Source organism: Furipterus horrens, unplaced genomic scaffold (genome assembly GCF_987537825.1).
Source record: "Furipterus horrens unplaced genomic scaffold, mFurHor1.1.pri manual_scaffold_17, whole genome shotgun sequence".
Lineage (NCBI taxonomy): Eukaryota > Metazoa > Chordata > Mammalia > Chiroptera > Furipteridae > Furipterus > Furipterus horrens.
In genome coordinates this window covers 5,634,593-5,654,524 of record NW_028327187.1, presented here as the reverse complement: position 1 = coordinate 5,654,524, position 19,932 = coordinate 5,634,593, and the positions used below count along the sequence as shown (strand labels likewise).

The 19,932-nt window shown below is 36.3% G+C and overlaps 1 protein-coding gene across 1 annotated transcript; it reads left to right on the top strand.

Moving 5' to 3' along the window:
* The first annotated feature begins 722 nt into the window (after nucleotides 1-722).
* LOC149990388 (putative P2Y purinoceptor 10) lies at nucleotides 723-3,121 on the top strand. The gene has a single exon (XM_090264587.1). It carries the CDS (start codon nucleotides 768-770, stop codon nucleotides 1,809-1,811), a length of 1,044 nt encoding a protein of 347 aa, XP_090120713.1. The 5' UTR covers nucleotides 723-767; the 3' UTR covers nucleotides 1,812-3,121.
* Nucleotides 3,122-19,932: the final 16,811 nt, after the last annotated feature.

Below are 19,932 nucleotides of genomic sequence, written 5' to 3'. Positions count from 1 at the left end.
CTGAAGCCACTATAGTTCTGTAAATAAACACAGATCATTAAAGTTACAGAAGCTTCTAGAATCTGCCATGTTATGAGCAGAACTAATTTTCCCCTCAGCTGAATTCTGAGAGAGGCCAAGGTAATGTGAGTTTCACCTTCTTTTCCAAAGCCCCTATCCTTCTAAAACTGATGACCTGACAGCCATTTTCCAGGCTCTTATCCTATGCTTCATTTCCAGAGGTTTATATACACTTGCCCTGGTAATCACTTGATCCTTGATGGAATTGAATTTAAAAATGGATTAAATTTTCTCTTGCTCAGAGTTGATGATAGGGAAATCAACTAGATTTCAAATTTACAATAAAGATTGAGACAACTGTAAAGCTGAAATGTGGAATTCCACAAGAGTGTTGGAATGTTTGTTTGGGGCTATGTTTTAATGAGGTTTTGTTTGTTGATTATCTCTACAAGTTTGGTACTCCCTTGACTGAAAAAGGGAAAACCTGACTGAGGTTATTGCCAAAAGAGTGATTTTTTTTTTTCATTCCTAAAAATATTTCCCAAAACATTGTTATCCATTTATAGATTGTCATGACATTTTTAGTTTACATGCAAAAGGCTGTCTGAACTTATGAAAGTTCGTAGTTGCCTACTTCTTTAGTAGGAAGCAAATATATTTGTATATCCAAATATAGACTGACATGCCCTTGATGCTACTTTTACTCTGTTTCGTGCAGAAGTCATCACTCTGATGCTTTTCTTAAGAAAGGAACATAAATCCTCAAGATGAGAAGTAACAGCACGAACAGTACAAGAGCAAAGTGCACTGACCTCCAAATGCCATTTCAGTACACCCTCTATGCCACCACCTACATCCTTATATTCATCCCTGGTCTTCTGGCCAACACCGCAGCCTTGTGGGTTCTGTGCCGCTTCATCAGCAAGAAGAATAAAGCCATCATTTTCATGATCAACCTCTCCGTGGCTGACCTGGCTCATGTGCTGTCCCTACCGCTCCGGATTTACTACTACATCAGCCACCAGTGGCCCTTCCAGAGGACCCTCTGCCTGCTGTGCTTCTACCTGAAGTATCTCAACATGTACGCCAGCATTTGCTTCCTGACCTGCATCAGCCTTCAGAGGTGCTTCTTCCTCCTGAAGCCCTTCAGGGCCAGAGACTGGAAGCGTAGGTACGATGTGGGCATCAGCGCTGCCATCTGGGTCGTCGTGGGCACTGCCTGCTTGCCACTTCCAATTCTGAGAAGTACTGGCTTAGCCAACAACACTGTGTTCTGCTTTGCCGATTTAGGGCTTCAACACATTAGCATGGCTTCCTCCATTGCCATGGTAACTGTAGCTGAACTTGGAGGGTTTGTGTTACCTGTTATAATTATTACCTATTGCACATGGAAAATGAGAAAATCTTTACAGGAAATCCAAGTTCCCCTTCAGAATACCAAAGAGAGAAAAAGGGCTTTGTGGATGGTCCTTATGTGTGCAGTGGTGTTCATTGTGTGTTTTACACCTTACCACCTCAACTTCCCACTTTTTATGATGGTGAAGCAACATGTCTTTTCAAACTGCTCCTTTATCAAGGGTACGCTATGTTTCCATATCATTTCCCTGTGTCTTGCGAATCTGAATTGCTGTCTTGATCCAGTTGTATATTATTTTATGACCTCAGAATTTCGTGATAGATTTTCGGAACACGGTGGCCCGGTTTTCCAGTCATGTGTGAGATGCAAAGACAGTGTTTTTGAAATTCATCACAGAAAGGAGGATCTTCAAACTATCTCTCTTGAATTTTTGGATGATTCCAAGACAACGTAATCAAATAATTAGTAAGAATGACCTATATGCTCTATCAGTTTAGCTATGTCACCCTCAACATTTTTCTTTAAAAATGGTGTTGTTGACTGCTTTAACAAAACATGGCCCCCTTTCCTTCATTCTCAAAATTACTCTTTTGAAAGAGCTATTCATGACTATATTTTATGTTCAAATGCAAACATATTGTCCTATGGAACACATAAGAAAACACAGAAACTGACAAACAACAGAATGAGTTGTCCACTTGTTCCTCAGCAATGGGTCCAGTCTTTTCACCTTCTCTTACAAAAAAAAAAAAAAAATGTACGCTGAAAACAAGTAGATATAGGTGAATTTTTGGAATGTTTTAAAATGTCTATGAGAGTAATTGATTCTAGCTTTATTTAGAAACAACACACTACTTGAACAACGTAGACAAGAGGAAAGATTTATTAAATTAGTAGGAATTATGAGAATTAATATTCTTATAACTTAAAATGTCTGAGACTTTTTCTTTCTCCCCTTGGAGAAACAGTTCAGATTCATCCCAAATATCTCAAAAATATCAAGAGATTCACACACGATACATACACCTTAAGCACAAAATAAAATTGTGTTCTAACTTATTCCACAAAGTTTAAGGTTTCAGGGTTTGCAATAAAAACTCTTTGCTTGAGTGTCTCTGAGTATATATGATGTAATGAATGCTTTTATATATTGGCACTCATTCAGAAAATATTTTGTTTATTTGTTCATTAAAATCAATTGTGACATGGTCTGCCTAGATTAATTCACCTACATACAACTTCAGTTACAATTATGCTTGATAGATTTAAACAATGAAGACTCACACACATGCATATAGTTTTTCAGGTGGACCTCATTTCTCACTGGTAAAGATATATGTAAAGAGAACATTGGTGAATAGAATCTTACTGTAATTGGAAAATTAAAAAATATGTTAAAATTACTGTGGTTAAATCATTTTGTAATACAAATCACTGCCACTGGAAAATTAGAAACTTAAATTTTCATATATCAGTTTTTATTAAAATAGTATTTTAAAAAGCAGTGGTTAGTTTTATAAAATTACAATCCTGCACTGAATAACAATGTTTCAGTCAATGATGGACCAGCTATAATGGTGTTCCCATAAGATTATAATGGGGTTGAAAAGTTCTTATTGCCCAGTAACATCATAACCATCACAATGTCATAGTGCAACACATTACTCACGTTTCTTGTGATGCTGGTATAAACACACCTATGTGCTTCCAGTCATATAACAGTATCATCCATATAATTATATATAGTACATAATACTTAATAATGATAATAAATGACTGTATTACTGGTTTATGTATTCACTACACTACTTTTATTATTGTTTTACAGTGTACTCTTTCTACTTATGAAAAAAATGTTTGCTATAAAGCAGCATACTCTGTTACCTGGCAGCATGCTTATATATCTCATGTTTACCATGTCTCTTGATTGCATTATTTTCGCTTACACTTGACTTAAACATGTGTTGTTCTGTGTTGTGTTGTGACATGCTATATAGGCTTGTAACCTAGCAGCAATAGGCTATACCATATAGCCTAGGTGTGTAGTAGGCTCTATCATATAGATTTATGTAAGTGCACTCTATGATGTCCCCACAATAACAAAATTGCCCAATGATGCATTTCTGAGAATATTTTCTTATCTTTATATGATTGGAAATTCACAAAATATTTTATTTGTGTGAATTTATTTTGCACTAGTGATTGCCTTTCCAAACAAAAAGGGTAACATTTACCACAGGGAGATTAAAGAAAACAGGAGAACTCAAGTTCTCTGAGGTCCTTTAGGTATCTAGATTTTAGACAGTTGTGTCCCATAGAAACGATCGAGTATCTCTTTACATACCTAAATATTTAAAACACCATTGTAGGTGGAAATGTTTCTAAAATATATTATTTCCTACCCACTTAGGCAGTTTGTTTTCAACAAGAGGACATGGTGTATGACAGAAGTAGTCATCCAGATTCAGAGGACCAAGATCTTAATTTCAGGTCTGCCGCTGATAAGCTATGTGACTTTGAGCATGTTACTTCTCTTTGGTTTTCATTTTTATTACCTGTTCATGAGGGAGCTGGACTAGATGACCTTACTATGAGACATAGTAGAATGTGCTTTCTAAAGTTCTAAGAGCTTTACAAACGATTATTTTTGTAATTATTAGTATTAACGTTGTTGTTACTATTTAAGAAGAGCTTCAACTCTAACACTTAATGTAATCTTTTCAGGATGACTGAGGGTCATTATTATAAACATCAATTATTGTAATTGTCCACATTTGCTTCTCTCAGGGCTATTGAAACCTGTAGAATTGCTCGTACCTACACTAACTTGGCCCTATGAATTTTTCATTCTTATATATTTGATTTATTTTTCCACCATTTTAGGCTATCTGTTCTTACTTGTTGTCATTGCCAATAGTATTCTCTAATAAAGTCCTTATAATTTTAATTAGCACTTCCTAGCATTTTATAGCTCTGAAAATACAATAATCAAGCTAGTTATAAAAGAGCTTAACAAAAATGAGTAAAAGTCTGCTTATTTTATTTTATTTACAGAGGGTGAGCATGGAAAAGGGAACATCTCCTATGGAACAAAGTGTATGGGTTTTAGTTTATGGACTTTATGACATCTATTTTGGCTATGTAGAAATATTTTGCTTCCTTCCTGGTCCTGTCAGCTGTGTTTGGATAGCTGAGGTTGCCACATATTTTAGTTCCACTTCACTGAGGTGTGACTAGCTGTTTATAACATCAAAAATTTCTTGGAACATAAATATCACCAGCTTTATATATATATTATATATATGGTGTATATATAGTTCATCTATATTATAAAAATTTCCAAAACCATTACTTGTTTCCCTTATAGAAGTTTTACATTTTCTATAAATGTCTTAATAAAATATCTGCCCTCTCTCTTTAAGGCCACTTGGTAGAAATTCCTATATATTTGAAACTTTATTTGAGACACATTAATTCTTTCTTTTTTTTTTTTTTTTTTTGAAATTGGTCTGTTGTTATCATTAGTAATAAAAACTATACAAAATATTTGGAGACATACATAAAACAGACTGACTTACCAACTCACTTCAAGTTACCAAAATTCTCCAATTTACTCCTCCTTCCATAGGAGGGGTGGAGGTGCTACATACACTCATGTTGATGCAGTATTTCCAGGGCTAGGCAACTACCCAACTGAATCTCTCTACTTCTTGTTCCCCGAATGTTGTAGGGCAGAAGTTCCAAGAATGAAAACCTTGAATTGGCAGCTGATTGATAATAATTAGGTATACTTGGGTTCTAGTACTATCTCTGCCCTTTATTAACTGTGTGACCTTGAGCAAAACATTTCACCATTCTGCAGCTGTTTCCTGATCTGCAGTATGGTGATAATAATCTCTGCCTTTTCAGCTTCACAAGACTCTTGTAAGAAGATCCAATAAGAAATATAGAAGAGAATTATTTTTAAACTATAATGACTATTTAAACATAAGGAGACAGGGAGAGGTAACACTGAGAAAAGAATCAGGCAAGGGAGATAAAGTGTCCCCTTCAATTCATAATAACACAGTGGTTATTAATAAAGATTAAAAAAAACATGTTAGCATAGAAAAAATGAAGGTTTGAACTAGTTCCCAGGGTTAAGACAATAGTGGCTGAGGCCCCTGAGGGTAACAGAAGAAGCCATTTACCCAGTCTCCCAGCATGAGTTAGTTAGATCCAAACTTTCATAGAAGTGAATTGGGATTACAGTTAAGTGTCTCTGAAGAAATCAAATACCAGAGATTGACAATAGTCTTGAGGAAACAATGAAGATAGAATAGGGCACAGGAAATGTCTCCTTTGAATGAATTCTGTAGATGAAAGGGAAGGTCTCCAGAACTTTGGGAAGGAATGCATTAGAAACACATCTAGAGAAACCTACAGTTGTCAAAGGGAGGCCTGAAGACAGGACTAGGTTGCCTAGCAGCATTGTTTGGACATAGATATATTTGTTGTGGGGCATTTAAATGTTCAAATAAGTTCATTTATTGCAGATCTACAATCACTGATTTGGCTAAGCATATTACTTAATCAAATCTGCATAAATAGTAAATAAAAAAAAAAACTCAGCCTCTTAAAAATGTTAAACATACACGCTTCTGCCTTTGCTCACACTGTTTCTCTGTCATGTATGCCTTTGGTTCTCTTGTCTCTCTAGCCTCACAAATTATTTGATATTCAGCTTAAAATCTTTACTGTAAAAACCACATCATCTCCTCTATACAATAAAGTCCTTAAGGGTACCAATCAAGGACAGTATAATAAATATGTTGTGTTCTATAAGATAGTGAAATTGAACCTAATTGCTTATATGGATGTTAAAGCTTTCGTAGTTATTTCCTTTTGTTAGCTTAATTAAGGCTTGCATATTTCTTTCTGTATGGGAGAATGCATTCTGAATATAAACTATGGTTAATCTAATTCTATCAGCATCATGCAAATAGTGAACGCTCAATAAATGCTTGTTGCATTATTTAAAAGAAAATATGTAGTGATTAGCTAGATGTCCAAAAGAATAGTTTCTATAAACTTGACATCAATAAATGCCACAAGGTTTATACTCTTCCTCTGTCTTTAATTACCATGATAAATACTAGAAGCTCACGGCCTGAGAGATTATTTTCCCCAATTTTATTGAGAAGTAACTAACAAATATAATTATGTATATTTAAATTATATAACATGATGATTTGAAATACATATCCAATGCATATATACCACTGGGGTCACTGTATGTTGCAGGGTCATTGAATTTGTTGAATACAAATGAGACCAAAGTCTGGCTGGCTCTCAGTTAACTAGGTAACCATATTACAGTACTCTGACTTTGTAGCTCTGTAAAATATGTTTGCAAGTTGTTTATTAAATATTAAAATATTTAAAATGTTTCTGGAAATTCGATTCCTTTTTGTTTTGATGTTGTGGTTGTTGCTATTAACAAAGATCCTGCTCTTTTCTCAGTAGGGAATTGAAGATTTGAAGGAATAGAATGTCACAAGATCAGTTACTCTTTCCCTCTCTCATCTATAGTCCCAATTCATTCTTTTACTTCCAATGGATTCAATAAGTTGTTGATAAAGTCAGACCTAGTGAACCTCATCCAAATTTTTTTTATAGTGCCAGAAACCTGCTCCTGCTCTTGCTACCACCGCAGCTTGGCATTCTCTAGTTGTTCTGTCTTCTCTGGGCCATACTTCTTGGCCAGTGGTGGTTCTTCACTTAGGGTCTCATGGTATATCTATTGGTTTTTCCCAACTGGAAGTCAATGAGATTTACTGCCTTGACCATTTCTGAAATGGGGCTAAATAGAAGAGCCACTCTGGGAAAGAGGAAAAGGCCATAAAAGACCACATCACCCTAGCACCGGAATGAGAGAGGAAACTTAACCTTTGTTATTGGTTATCACTAGCTTATAGTCTGGTTGCATATGGACCTCAAATTGCATTTAGTATCATCTCTTAGTTCTCTACCTCAATATATCTTCTGTGGTATCCATTGCCAATGGCATAAAAACCCAGACTTCTTTACCCAAGCTCACCTTCTTTCATTTCTCCACTCCAGACAAATTAGGTTTTTCACTCTTTCCAAGGTATTTCCATTTATTTGCCTCCTGACTCCTTTTCCCAGAAGATACCTTCTACTCTTCAGCTTCCCTTACTTTACATCCCGCCTGATTCAAGAATGTATATCTGTTCTTATCACAGTAAATAATGTCTCTTCCCTTTGTGCCCCTGCAGCAGCAATTGGCTAGGCCACACCCATTATTCTCGCATACTTGGCATAGACTCTACTCAGAAAGGACACTTAGAAATTGCTCCTATGTAACAAGAGTTTAAGAGTGACAATGCAGGTGGAAAGAGTCAGAGACTGGAGGGGAGTTTCTTAGGACCCTGACATTTGCAGAATCAAGAAAATACTGTTTGTCAATATTATAAAATGAGGGAATAAAAACTAATGAAAAGAGAGAGAACTGAGAAACCCCCTCTCCCACCCCACCCCATACCATTCCTTGATGTAGCCACTGTCAAATGTCCTTATTTCAGAGGAAGAGACAGCCAAAGTATTGTCAGAGCCTTGTAGTAAGTGATCTCACAGTAAGTGATGTTAGAATAGGAACTCAAATCCAGATATCCAGATTCCTACTCCTTTTCTTTTCCCACTGCCTTATGGTAACTTTTGAGTTTTTAAATTCAACTTTATGCATATACTATTATTATTTTAATTAATTGTCATTTTTCTATTACAGTTGTCCCATTTTTTTTCCTGATTGTTCTCCCCTACTCTGCCCACCCCCTTCCACAGTCAATCCCCACCCTGTTGTCCATGCCTATGCGTCATTCATACTAGTTCCTTGACTAGACCCTTCCACTTCCTTCTTCTTCTTTCCCCTCTTCCCTCCCCCCTTGTCACTGTAAGTCTATTTCTTGTTTACATGCCTCTGGTTCTATTTTGCTCATTGATTTGTTTTGTTAATTAATGTCCTGTATTAGATAAGATCATATGGTATTTGTCTTTTGCTGCCTGGCTTATTTCACCAAGCATAATACTCCCCAGTTTCATCTATGGTGTTGCAAAAGGCTGATGAGTGTTAGAATGCTCAACAAGATACTGGCAAACCAGATCCAGTAACACATTGAAAAGATCATGCACTGTGATCAAATGGGATTCATCCCAGGGATGCAAGGATGGTTTAATATTCTCAAATCAATCAACATAATACACCACATAAACAAAATGAAAGACAAAAATCACATGTCATATCAGTAGATGCTGAAAAGCATTTGATAAAGTACAACACCCATTTATGATGAAAAAAATAAGCAAAATGGGAATAGAGGGAACATACCTCAACATAAAAAAGGCCATATATGAGAAGCCTGCAACCAACGACATACTCAATGGGCAAAAACTGAAAGCTTTCCCATTAGATCAGGAACAAGACAAGGATGTCTACGCACTCCACTTCTATTCAACATAGTTTTGGAAGTTATAGCCATAGCAATCAGACAAGAAAAAGAAATAAAAGGCATCCAAACTGGAAAAGAGGAAGCAAAACTCTCATTATTTGCAGATGACATGATAGTATATGTAGAAAACCCTGTAGACTCCACCAAAAAACTACTCAACCTAATAAGTGAATTTGGCAAAATATCGGGATACAAAGTCAACATTCAGAAATTGAAGGCATTTCTTTACACCAACAATAAAATTGCAAAGATAGAAGCTAGAAAAAAAGTACCATTTACTATAGCAACAGGAGAAATAAAATACTTAGGAATAAACTTAACTGAGGAGGTAAAAGACCTATACTCGGAAAATTACAGAACACTGAGAAAGAAATTAAGGAGGATACAAATAAAAGGAAGCATATTTTCATTTTTTTACTTAAATTCTGAGTTCCCCATTGGAAGGATCTGAGTCATATTCATTTCTATTTCTTACAACATAGTTTAGTACAGGACTTGGGCACTAAGTAAGTGATCTATAAATACTTGCTGATTGGTTTATTTGTTTTTCAAGTATTTAAATGATTTATTTATTTTTTTGCTTTATAATTATTCAGCTTCTAGTAATTAAAACATATGAAAAAACTCTAGGAGGCAAAATAGGGTGTTCTTCAATATATCTATACCAGCATCGTGAAGCAAAGATCATCACTTAACTATCTTTGAAACAATGGGTTAGTCACTATTCCTCTCTAGGCTTTGATTTCTTCATTTTGAAAACCGTGGGGTTGAGTTCATGCTTTCTAAGCTCCCTTTCAGTCCTAACATTCTAATAAAGCTAATTTATCATTTTAAATTGTTTTTAAAATATCATATTTAATACTTCAAATTACCAAGATATGGCATAATTGCTATCTTAACAATATGCAAATTACAAAGTTCACATTAGATCGGGTTTAGCTGATCAAACACTCAAATGATGAATCAAACCTCTCTCTGCCAAACAGGTTAATTTCACTTTATCTCTACTATTTTTGTTTCCTAATACTGAGGGATTATTTATGTCTACTGTTCCTTGGGCATTCAATTTGGTCAGTCCTGAGCTTAAACATCAGCTTCACCATTAATGATTGGACTTCAGGCGAGTTAGTTGATCTCTCTATGATTTGGTTTCCTCACTAGGAATTGAAGCTAAATATTCATACCTTGCAGGATTGTCATGAAGATAAAAACATATATACATGAAAACCCATGATACAATGTGTGGCACCTAGTAGTTGTACAAAACATCTAGTGATGGCAATCTATATCATGTGTAGTTGGTACTACTAAACAGTTGGCTTTTTATTGCACCTTTCTTGTGTGATTCTAAGACTGCATCTCATCAATCTTCAGTTAAGTTTGCAGGTTGGAACCTGGAAAAACCTCTTTCCCTGTCATCACCCTTGAGCCTCCTAACTCCCAGGCCAGTGTTCTTTCTTTTATAGCAGCAATACTTTCTCTCATACTTATCAGCAAATTCAGCTGCCAGAACATGCTCATCAGTAAAAAGTCAGGACCAGAGAGGACACAGAAAGAGGTTAGAACACAGATTTGGAGGACCATAAACAATTTATATTGTCACTGGGTTAATTTATTGCCATTTATCTAGCTCAAGATTATTTTGGGCTCGTGTGAGTTGGTTTCTTTCTACAGCCAGGCCTCCTTATTCATCCTCCATTGATTTGGACCATATAGATCATAGGAGAAGTGCTGCAATGGAGGGAAAGCTAGTGAGATGCAAAAAGGGACCAGACTCGTGTCCAGTTAAATTAGGAAGTAGAAAATGCATACCTATCCTCTTCCTTTTCTCTTTCCAGAAAGTTCTATTAAAATTAGCTTCAAAACATTAATACAAAAGGCAGGTTGCAAAACAATGTCCATATTATAACTTTATTTTTGTATATATAAGAAATAAGAAGCAAACACACTAGAGTCATAATAGTAATTATATCAGAGCAAATATAATTTTCATTTCTTTTCTGTGCTTTTATACACTTTTCAAATTGTTTTACCATAACTTTTGTAATGGATTTCTCTCTCTATTCTTGATCACTAGAACTGATTATTCATTAAGATCTCAAAATGTCTTTTTCTACAATTATGAATCAGGTCATGTAAATCTATAACTTGTAAGTCATCAGTTTATTCCTAGCACACTTGTAACACAATTCAAGTTCTTTCTTTACTACAGTAAAAAAATGGGCAGGGGACATGAGTTGACATTTCTCCAAAGAAGACATACAGGTGGTCAACATATACATGAAAAGGTGCTCAACATTACTAATCATCAGGAAAATAAAAATCAAAACCACAATGAGATATCACCTCACACTGTCAGAATGGCTATTGTCAATAAATCAACAAACAACAATTGTTGATGAGGATGTAAAGAAAAGGGAAACATTGTGCATGGTTGGTGGGATTTTAAAATGGTGCAGCCGCTGTGGAAAAAATTAAAAATGGAACTTCCTTATGACCCAGCAATTTCACTTCTTGTTATTTATCCAAAGAAAATAAAAACACTGTTTTGAAAAAAAACAGACTCCTACGTTTATTGCAGTATTATTTATAATAGCCATGATATGGAAGCAATCTAGTTGTTCATTGGTAGATAAGTGGATAAAAAAGGTGTCACACACATATGCACACGCACACACACATGGAATATTACTCAGCAATAAAAAATGAAATCTTACCATTTGTGACAACATGGATAGACATGGTGAAATAAGTCAGAGGAAGATGAATACCATATGATTTTACTTATATAAACAAAACAAACAAGCAAAACAAAAACAGACTCATAGAAACAGACATCAATTTGATGATTGCCAGAGGGGAAGGTGTGGGAAGATTGGTTAAAAAGGTGAAGCGAGTTATTGTCAATGATATTATAATAGCTATGCACGGTATCTGATGAGTACTACATTTGTTGGGTGATCACTTTGTAAGTTACATAAATGTCTAATCACTATGTTGTACATGTGCACCTGAAACTAATATAATATTCAACATCAGTTGTAATTGAAAAATAAAAATTATTTTAAAAAATGTGAAGGAGAACATAGTTAATAATATTATGGTAGCATTGCATGGTGACAGATGATAATATAAATGTTGAATCACTATACTGTACACTAAAAACTACTATAATATTGTATGTCAGCTATACTTTAAAATAAAGACCCCATGCCCTGACTGAGCTGCTCCGTTGGTTGAAGTGTAGTCCCATACATCGAAAGGTTGCAGGGAACATGCCTGTCTCTCTCTCTCTCTCTCTTTCTCTCTCTCAAATCAATAAATATATCCTCAGGTGAAGATTAAAAAAGAAAAAACACTCCATGATGCAGCCCTTTCTTCTAGGAAGTAAATTTCCTATCACTTTGTCTTCCTGCCTACTCTATTTAAGTTCTTCTTTGAACTGAAGCCCACTTCCACCTCAAGACCTTTGCCTACAATGCTCTTCCTGCAAGTTTTCACATACTTTATTTTCATTCTTATTTTCAGTTTCAAAGTGAATGAAACACAGAGGATGCCCCTGACCGCCCTCCCCAATTTTAATTAATGTCACTTGTTCTACTACACAGTATGCTATACTCTTCCTATATAACATTTGCATAATTTATAATTCTATTCAAATATAAATTTATTTTATTTCTCTATTCCCCCCTACATGGGTAGGGGCCATGTCTCTCTTGTCCACCCTTATATTTCAGTGTGTAGCACTATACATGGAACATATTAGGTCCTCAATAATGTTGAATAAACAGCTGAATAACTCAATGAATCAATATGTATTACTTTTTCAAGAACAAAAATAAAAAACACAAATGTGTTGAGGATTCCAGTTCTACAGTGCATCCTTGGTAGTTTTTGTCCCCAGTATATAGGACAAAACCATTTCTGACAAAGAACTGAATTCAGATAACAGATTTTTTCTTAACAGTGTAGTTGTTATATTTTTGTGCATCCTCCGTGTCTAGATCCTCTGAAGAATTGTTGCTGGATTCATTGATTCTAACTACCTATTATACCTATTTCTTTTTTAAAAAAAGATTTTATTTATTTATTTTTAGAGAAAGGAGAAGGGAGGGAGAAAAGAGGGAGAGAAACATCAATATGTGGTTGTCTCTTGCACACCCCCGACTGGAGATCCAGCCCACAACCCAAGCATGTGCCCCGACTGGGAACTGAACCAGTGACCCTTTGGTTCACAGGCTGGCACTCAGTCCACTGAACCACATCAGCCACGGTTATACCTATTTCTTAATTTTATCTTTCCTTTTTATTAAATTTATTAGGGGTAACACTGGTTAACAAAATTATACAGGTTTCAGGTGTACAACTTACCATACTAATCAGTGAGCGGGCCATACTTTTGTTGAGTTTCTGACAAAGTGAATTAATTGGATAGGAAGAATTGAAGTTAAGAACCCTGTGAACTGGACTTACGTTATTTTTTGTTACAACAAATGGCAAAGAGGTTAGCAATGCCAGCCAGGCTGTTTAAGAAGAGCCCCAAGGTCCCACAATGCCTTTGCCTTGCTCTCTATACTCAAAGTCACACTGGAAAGAAAATTGATTATCTGGATTTGATGATAAGAAAATGTCTTTTAAGAAAGCCTTTCTCTGAAAGACAAGGAACCCATTAGCATTTACTCACTTCAGAGGAGGGAAGTACATTTTTGTGATACCTGAAGCCAACATGGATAGGATGCACAATGAAGTGCCACTTGTGGAAAGCACAGATATTGTGACTCATGAGAGGGATAGGTTAATGTGACCCTTGCAAGGGTACTTGCTTCTGTTAAGGACAGTAGTAATTTCTCGTTTTGGAGGCTTTCCAAGCAAGAGGCACTACCACTGGGGAGGGAAGGCCTTGGCTAAGAAAGCTATCCTAATAGGTAATGTTTTTAAAAACACTCCCTTCTGCTCTTATAATTCTGCACAACTAAACTGTGCACCCCCACTCCTGGGGAGCCTCTATTTTGATATAGATAAATACTTTCAGAATTGTAGGGGTAGAATCATTTGAGGAAAGAATTACAAGAAGGTTATATTTGAGAGGGATAGGATATCTATTTCATGTTCCTAAGGTTATTTTAAAAGTTTAACCTTTTATCCTCACAACAGATTTTAAGATAAAGAGCCAGGGATCAGAGAGGGTAACTCACCAATTTTCATACAGAAATTAGTTGGTAAACCTGGATTATGAAATTAATTTTTCTGACTTCAGAGCCTGCATGTTTGGCCATAAAAATTATTCTGGTAAAGGGGCTTTTCAGTGGCCCTGATATGAGTGGACAATGAGAGTCCCATCGAGTATGTGTCTGGTACATTGTTGTCTTCAAATAAGGAATGAATATAAACACTTGTACACAGAAGGAAAAAGGAGGTGAATATGAACTACGTTCTGTCCGTCTTTGACAGAAGAATGTAGTGGAAACAATGACATTTTAATACCAGCATGTCTGACAAAATAATCCCTTGTAAAACACTGATTACAGCATTTCTCTTACATTCTGTAACCAGCTGTCATGTAAAGTGCACACAGCAACTCCCTGTGCCAGAAGAGTTCATCTGTTGACCAAGTACTGAGGGACACTGTATGCTTATAGTCTTTGAATTATAGTATGAATTCAACAATGCCAAAGAGCACATGTTTTAAAGTCTTATTTTGTTTTTTACTTCCTCTATCACACTGTTTGTTTTGATGTAATATCTCCCTATATGGAAAAATATCTAGAGGTTGGGTGATTAATCGTATTATCAGCTTTAAAATCATTTACAGATGTCATCTAAAGATCCATTTTACCCCTCAGATCTTCAAGTCAAAGTGGTTATTAACTCTGGATGCCTCTTTACAATTATTTGATAAATTGTTTCATTTCATTTTTTTATTTATATAGTTTTATTTTTTTTAATTGAGCTTTGGCCTTCCAAGCTCAGGCATTCTGATATAAATAGCCTTGAGTAGAGCCCAATAATAGGGTTTAGTAAATATAAATATTATTACATAATATAAAATTAACAATTCTAATCTGTACAATTTGAAGGCATTTAGTGTATTTACAATATCATGCAACCATTCCCTCGATCAAGTCCTAAAATTTTTTATTACTCACAAGGAAAACCCATACCCATTAAGCAGTGACTCTCTCTTCCTCGCAGTCCCCAGCTCTGGCAACCACTTAATCTTCTTTGTGTCTCTATGTCACATACATAGAATCACACAATATGTGACTTTTCGTGTTTGGTTATACTCATTTGCCATAAGGTTTGCTATGTCCATCTATGTTGTAGCATTTTATTCTTTAAAAAAATTTATTGATTGATTTTAGAGAGAGAGAGTGGAAGAGAAAGAGAGATCTTCCACTTATTCATGCATTCATTGGTTGATTCTTGTATGTACCCTGACCAAGCATATGGGGACAATGCTCTAACCAACTTAGCTACCCAGCACCTGGCCAAGGCTAGTATTTTATTCTGTTTAATAGTCAAATAATATTCCATTGTAAAAATATACCCTCATAGATTGTTTATTCATCAATTGATGACATTTGGGCTGTTTCTATTTGGGGGTTATTGTTAATATGCTGGTATAGACACTCTTGTGTAAGTTTTTGTTTGAACACCAATTTTCCGTTTTGGTAGTGTATAATAAGGGTAAAATTTCTGGGTCATATGAGGTTCTATGTTAAACTTTTTTGAGAAACAGCCAAACTATTTTCCTTAGTAACTGCATCATTTTATTTCCCCACCAACAGCCTCTGAGGGTTTCTATTCTCCACATCCTTCTCAACACATTTTTAAAAATATAATCATTAGTGGATATCAAGTAACTTCTTATTGTGTTTTTGGTTTCCATTTCCCTGATGCCTAATGGTGTTGTGCATTATTTCATGTCTTTATTGGCTATTTATATATGTACATCACAGAAATGTTTATTCAGATCGTTGGTCACTTTTTACTTGACTTTTGGTGTGTAATTGAGATATACATGGTCTTCATGTATTCTACAGTAAAGTTCCTTATCAGATATTATTCATGAATACTTTATCCCCTTCTTTCACTCTCTTGACAGTGTTCTTTGCTGCCCCCCAAAATTTTAAGTTTGATGAAGTTCCATTTATCTATTTTCTTTTGTTCCATGTGCCTTTGGTGCCATATATAGGAATCTGTTGTTAATTCTAATGCCATGAAGGTTTACTCAATGTTTTCTTCTAAGAGGTTTAACTCTTACATTTAATACTTTGATTCATTTTGAGTTAACTTTTATATATGGTATAAGGTAGAAATTTAACTTCATTTTTTTTCATGTGTATTGCACATTTCCTAGAACCATTTGTTGAAGAGACTATTTTTCCCCTATTGAATGGTCTTGGCATCCTTTTCAAGGATCAATTGACCAGACACAAAGTTTTATTTATTCATTTTTAAGTATATTTTATTGATTATGCTGTTACACTTGTCCCAATTTTTTCCCTTTGCCCCGCCTCCCCAGTACCCCCCTTTTGTCCAGCAATCCCTTCCTTTAGTTCATGTCCATCAGTTGCATATGTTAAGTTCTTTCCTATACTATTCATAACATCCCCCTGTCTATTTTGTTCCTACCAATTATGCTTCTTGATCCCTGCATCATTTCTTCCCTTCTCCCCTGCCCTCATCCCAGCTGATAACCCTTCAAATGATCCACATACCTATGATTCTGCTCCTGTTCTGATTGTTTGCTTAGTTTATTTTTGTTTTTGTGTTTTAGATTCATTTGTTGATATTTGTGAGTTCATTGTCATCTTAATGTTCATAGTTTTGATATTCTTTTTCTTAAGTAACTCCCTTTAACATTTCATGAAATAATGCCTTGGTGATAATGAACTCCTTTAGCTTTACCTTGTCTGGGAAGCACTTTATCTGCCCCTCTCTTCTAAATGATAGCTTTGCTGGATAGAGTCATCTTGGATGTAGGCCCTTGCTTTTCATCACTTTGAATACTTCCTGTCAGCCCCTTCTTGCCTACAAAGTTTTTTTTGAGAAATCGGCAAATAGTCTCATGGGAACTTCTTTGTAGGTAACTCTGCTTTACTCTTGCTGCTTTTAAGATTCTCTCTTTACTGTTATCCTTTAGCGTTTTAATTATTATGTGTCTTGATGTGGTCTTCTTTGGGTCTAACTCATTTGGAACTCTCTGTACTTCCTGGACTTGTATGTCTATTTCCTTCACCAAATTAAAGGAGTTTTCTTTCATTAGTTTTTCAAATAAATTTTCAATTTCTTGCTCTTCTTCCCCCTCTCGCACCCCTATGATTCAGATGTTGGTATGTTTAAAGTTGTCCCAGGGGGTTCCTAAGCCTCTCCTCAATTTTTTCAACTCTTGTTTCTTCTTTCTGTTCCAGGTGAATGTTCATTTCTTCCTTTTGTTCTAAATCATTGATTTGAATCCTGGCTTCCTTCACTATCACTGTTGGTTCCCTGCACATTTTTCTTTATTTCACTTTGTATAACCTTCACTTCTTCCTTTATTTTGTGGCTGTACTCAATAATTTCTCTGAGCATCCTGATTACCAGTGTTTTGAACTCTGCATCTGATAGGTTGGCTATCTCTATTTGACTTAGTTCTTTTCCTGGGGTTTTGATCTGTTCTTTCATCTGGGCCATATTTCTTTGCCTCCTTGATTTGGCAGCCTCCTTGTGTTTGTTTCTGTGTATTGGGTAGAGCTTCTTTGATTCCATGTCTTGGCAGTGTGGCCTAATGTAGTAGGTCTCCTATAGGGCCCTGTGGCACAGCCTTCCCTATCACCCAAGCTGGGTACTCAAGGTGTGATACTCATGTGGGCTGAATACACCCTCTTCTTGTAGTTGAGTCTTGTTTGCTGTTGGCAGATAAATGGGAGGGATTTACACAGGCCAGTCAGCTGCAAGGACTGGCTGTGACCACTGACCACCAACTTCCACCTTCTGTGGAGGATTTGCTATGCAGGGGCAGGGTGGTGTTCCAACGTGGTCTGTAGCTGTCCACTGGCTGTGCTGGCCCTGGAGTTTCCCCAGTGGTGCAGGCCAAGGTCATCCCCCACCTATGTTTTCCCTGGGGCACCCTACCTGAGCTACTAAGCAATCTGAAGTGGCTGCTAGTTGTGCTGGGCTTGGAGATCCCTAGGCAAAACCAAGCTGTGAATCTAAGCTGGCTGCTGGTAGTGCCAGGCCTGGGGCTCACTGAGGCCAGCTGTTGCTTATTTGAGAAGATTTAGGAAGTTGTGTAGCACGAGCAGCTTGGGTGGACCCATAAATTGGGTGAGGCGGAGTATCTGGGGATCTCCAAGACAGGTCAAACAGAGTTAGCCAGGTTGATGGAGTCTCAGACACAGCACCAGCCTGCTGGCTTTGTTGGGGGAGGGCCCATAAAAGAGACAATGGCCTCTGCTCTCCTTGATGCCAGACACTTCAGTTTCTCCCTGTATACCACTATTGCCTTTCAAGCTGCTACCCCGGTGCTGGAGCTCAGAGGGAGTGAGTCTGAGGTGAGTTCCTATGTGGGTTCTTAAGATGAACTGCTTAGGGCTCCAGCATTTTCTTCCACTGACTCAATGCCCCCTGGCTTTTCCAGCTAGAAATTGTGGGGTCTTATCTTTGTAGCACTGGAACCCTGGGCTGAGTGAGTGGCCTGATGTGGGGCTGGGACTCCTCATTCCTGAGATATCCCTCCAGAATTTTTACCCACCACGTGTGGGTGAGGGACCAGCCTGTTCCGTGTCTGCACCCCTCCTACCTGTCTCAATGGATGTGGTTTCTTTAATTCCATAGTTGTCAGACTTCCATTCAAGTTTATTTCTGATGGTTCTCGCTGATGGTTGTTCCATATTTTAGCTGTAATTTTGATGTGATTGTGTGAAGAGGCAAGCCATCTCTGCCTACACTGCCATCTTGGCTGGATTTCCAGAGTGTTACTTTTGAATGCTCAATTCTGTGCCATTGATATATGTGTGTATCCTTACGCAAATACTACACTGTTTGATGGCTGTAGACTTATTATAAGTTTGGAAATTGAGAAGTGTGAGTCCTCTGAATTTGTTGCTCTTTTTCAACTTTGCTTTAACTATTCAGTGTCCCTTGCAAGACCATACAAATTTTATGGAATACTACTCAGCCATAAAAAAGGAAGGAATCTTACATTTTGTGACAACACGGATGGACCTGGAGACTATTATGCTAAGTGAAATAAGCCAATCAGAGAAAGACAAATACCATATAATCTCACTCATATGTAGAATCTGATGAACAAAATAAACTAACAAACAAAACAGAAATAGATGATATATAGAGAATAGACTGACAGCTGTCAGAGAGGATGAAAGTTGTGGATCTGAATGGAAAAGGTGAAGGGATTAAACAAAAAAATATCTATTTGTGTATATATGTATATATACATAAAATACATAGACACACACCAATATATGTATATATACACATACAGACAACAGTATGGTGATAGCCAGAGGGAAAGGGTATAGGGGTAGGAGGAAGTGGACAAAATGAGGGGAAATGGGGATGGAAGGAAATGTTGCTTGGGGTGATGGTTACACATTGCAGTGTGCAGATGATGTTTTATTAAGTTGTACACTTGAAACCTGTATGGTTTTGCAAACCAATGTCACCTCAATAAATTCAATAAAATAAAATAAAATGATGATAGCATAATATCTACCTCAAAAACTGAATGGAGCAATGCATATAATCTATCAAGCAGAGTGACCAATACATTGTAATGAAGTTATTATAAAGTTCAGTTATCAATAAAGGCATGATTGATTAATCTAACTCAAACATTCTAAGATATGAATGTTTTGAAGCAAAGATTTTTATATCTTTGTTTTTAATTATGATTTAATAATTATTGCCATTACAACATTGTTAGGATGACAACCAATCTTTGAATATTTTATTTCGCATTATTTCAAATCTTTTGGCAGCCGGGTGGCTAGTATGCTGCCTTATAATTAAGTCAGTGGTACTATATGGAAAAAGTTCTAAATCAATCATCTTGCTTGTTTC

Coding starts and splice junctions, on each gene's coding strand:
- LOC149990388 (XM_090264587.1), top strand. CDS start 768: ATGAGAAGTAACAGCACGAACAGTACAAGAGCAAAGTGCACTGACCTC.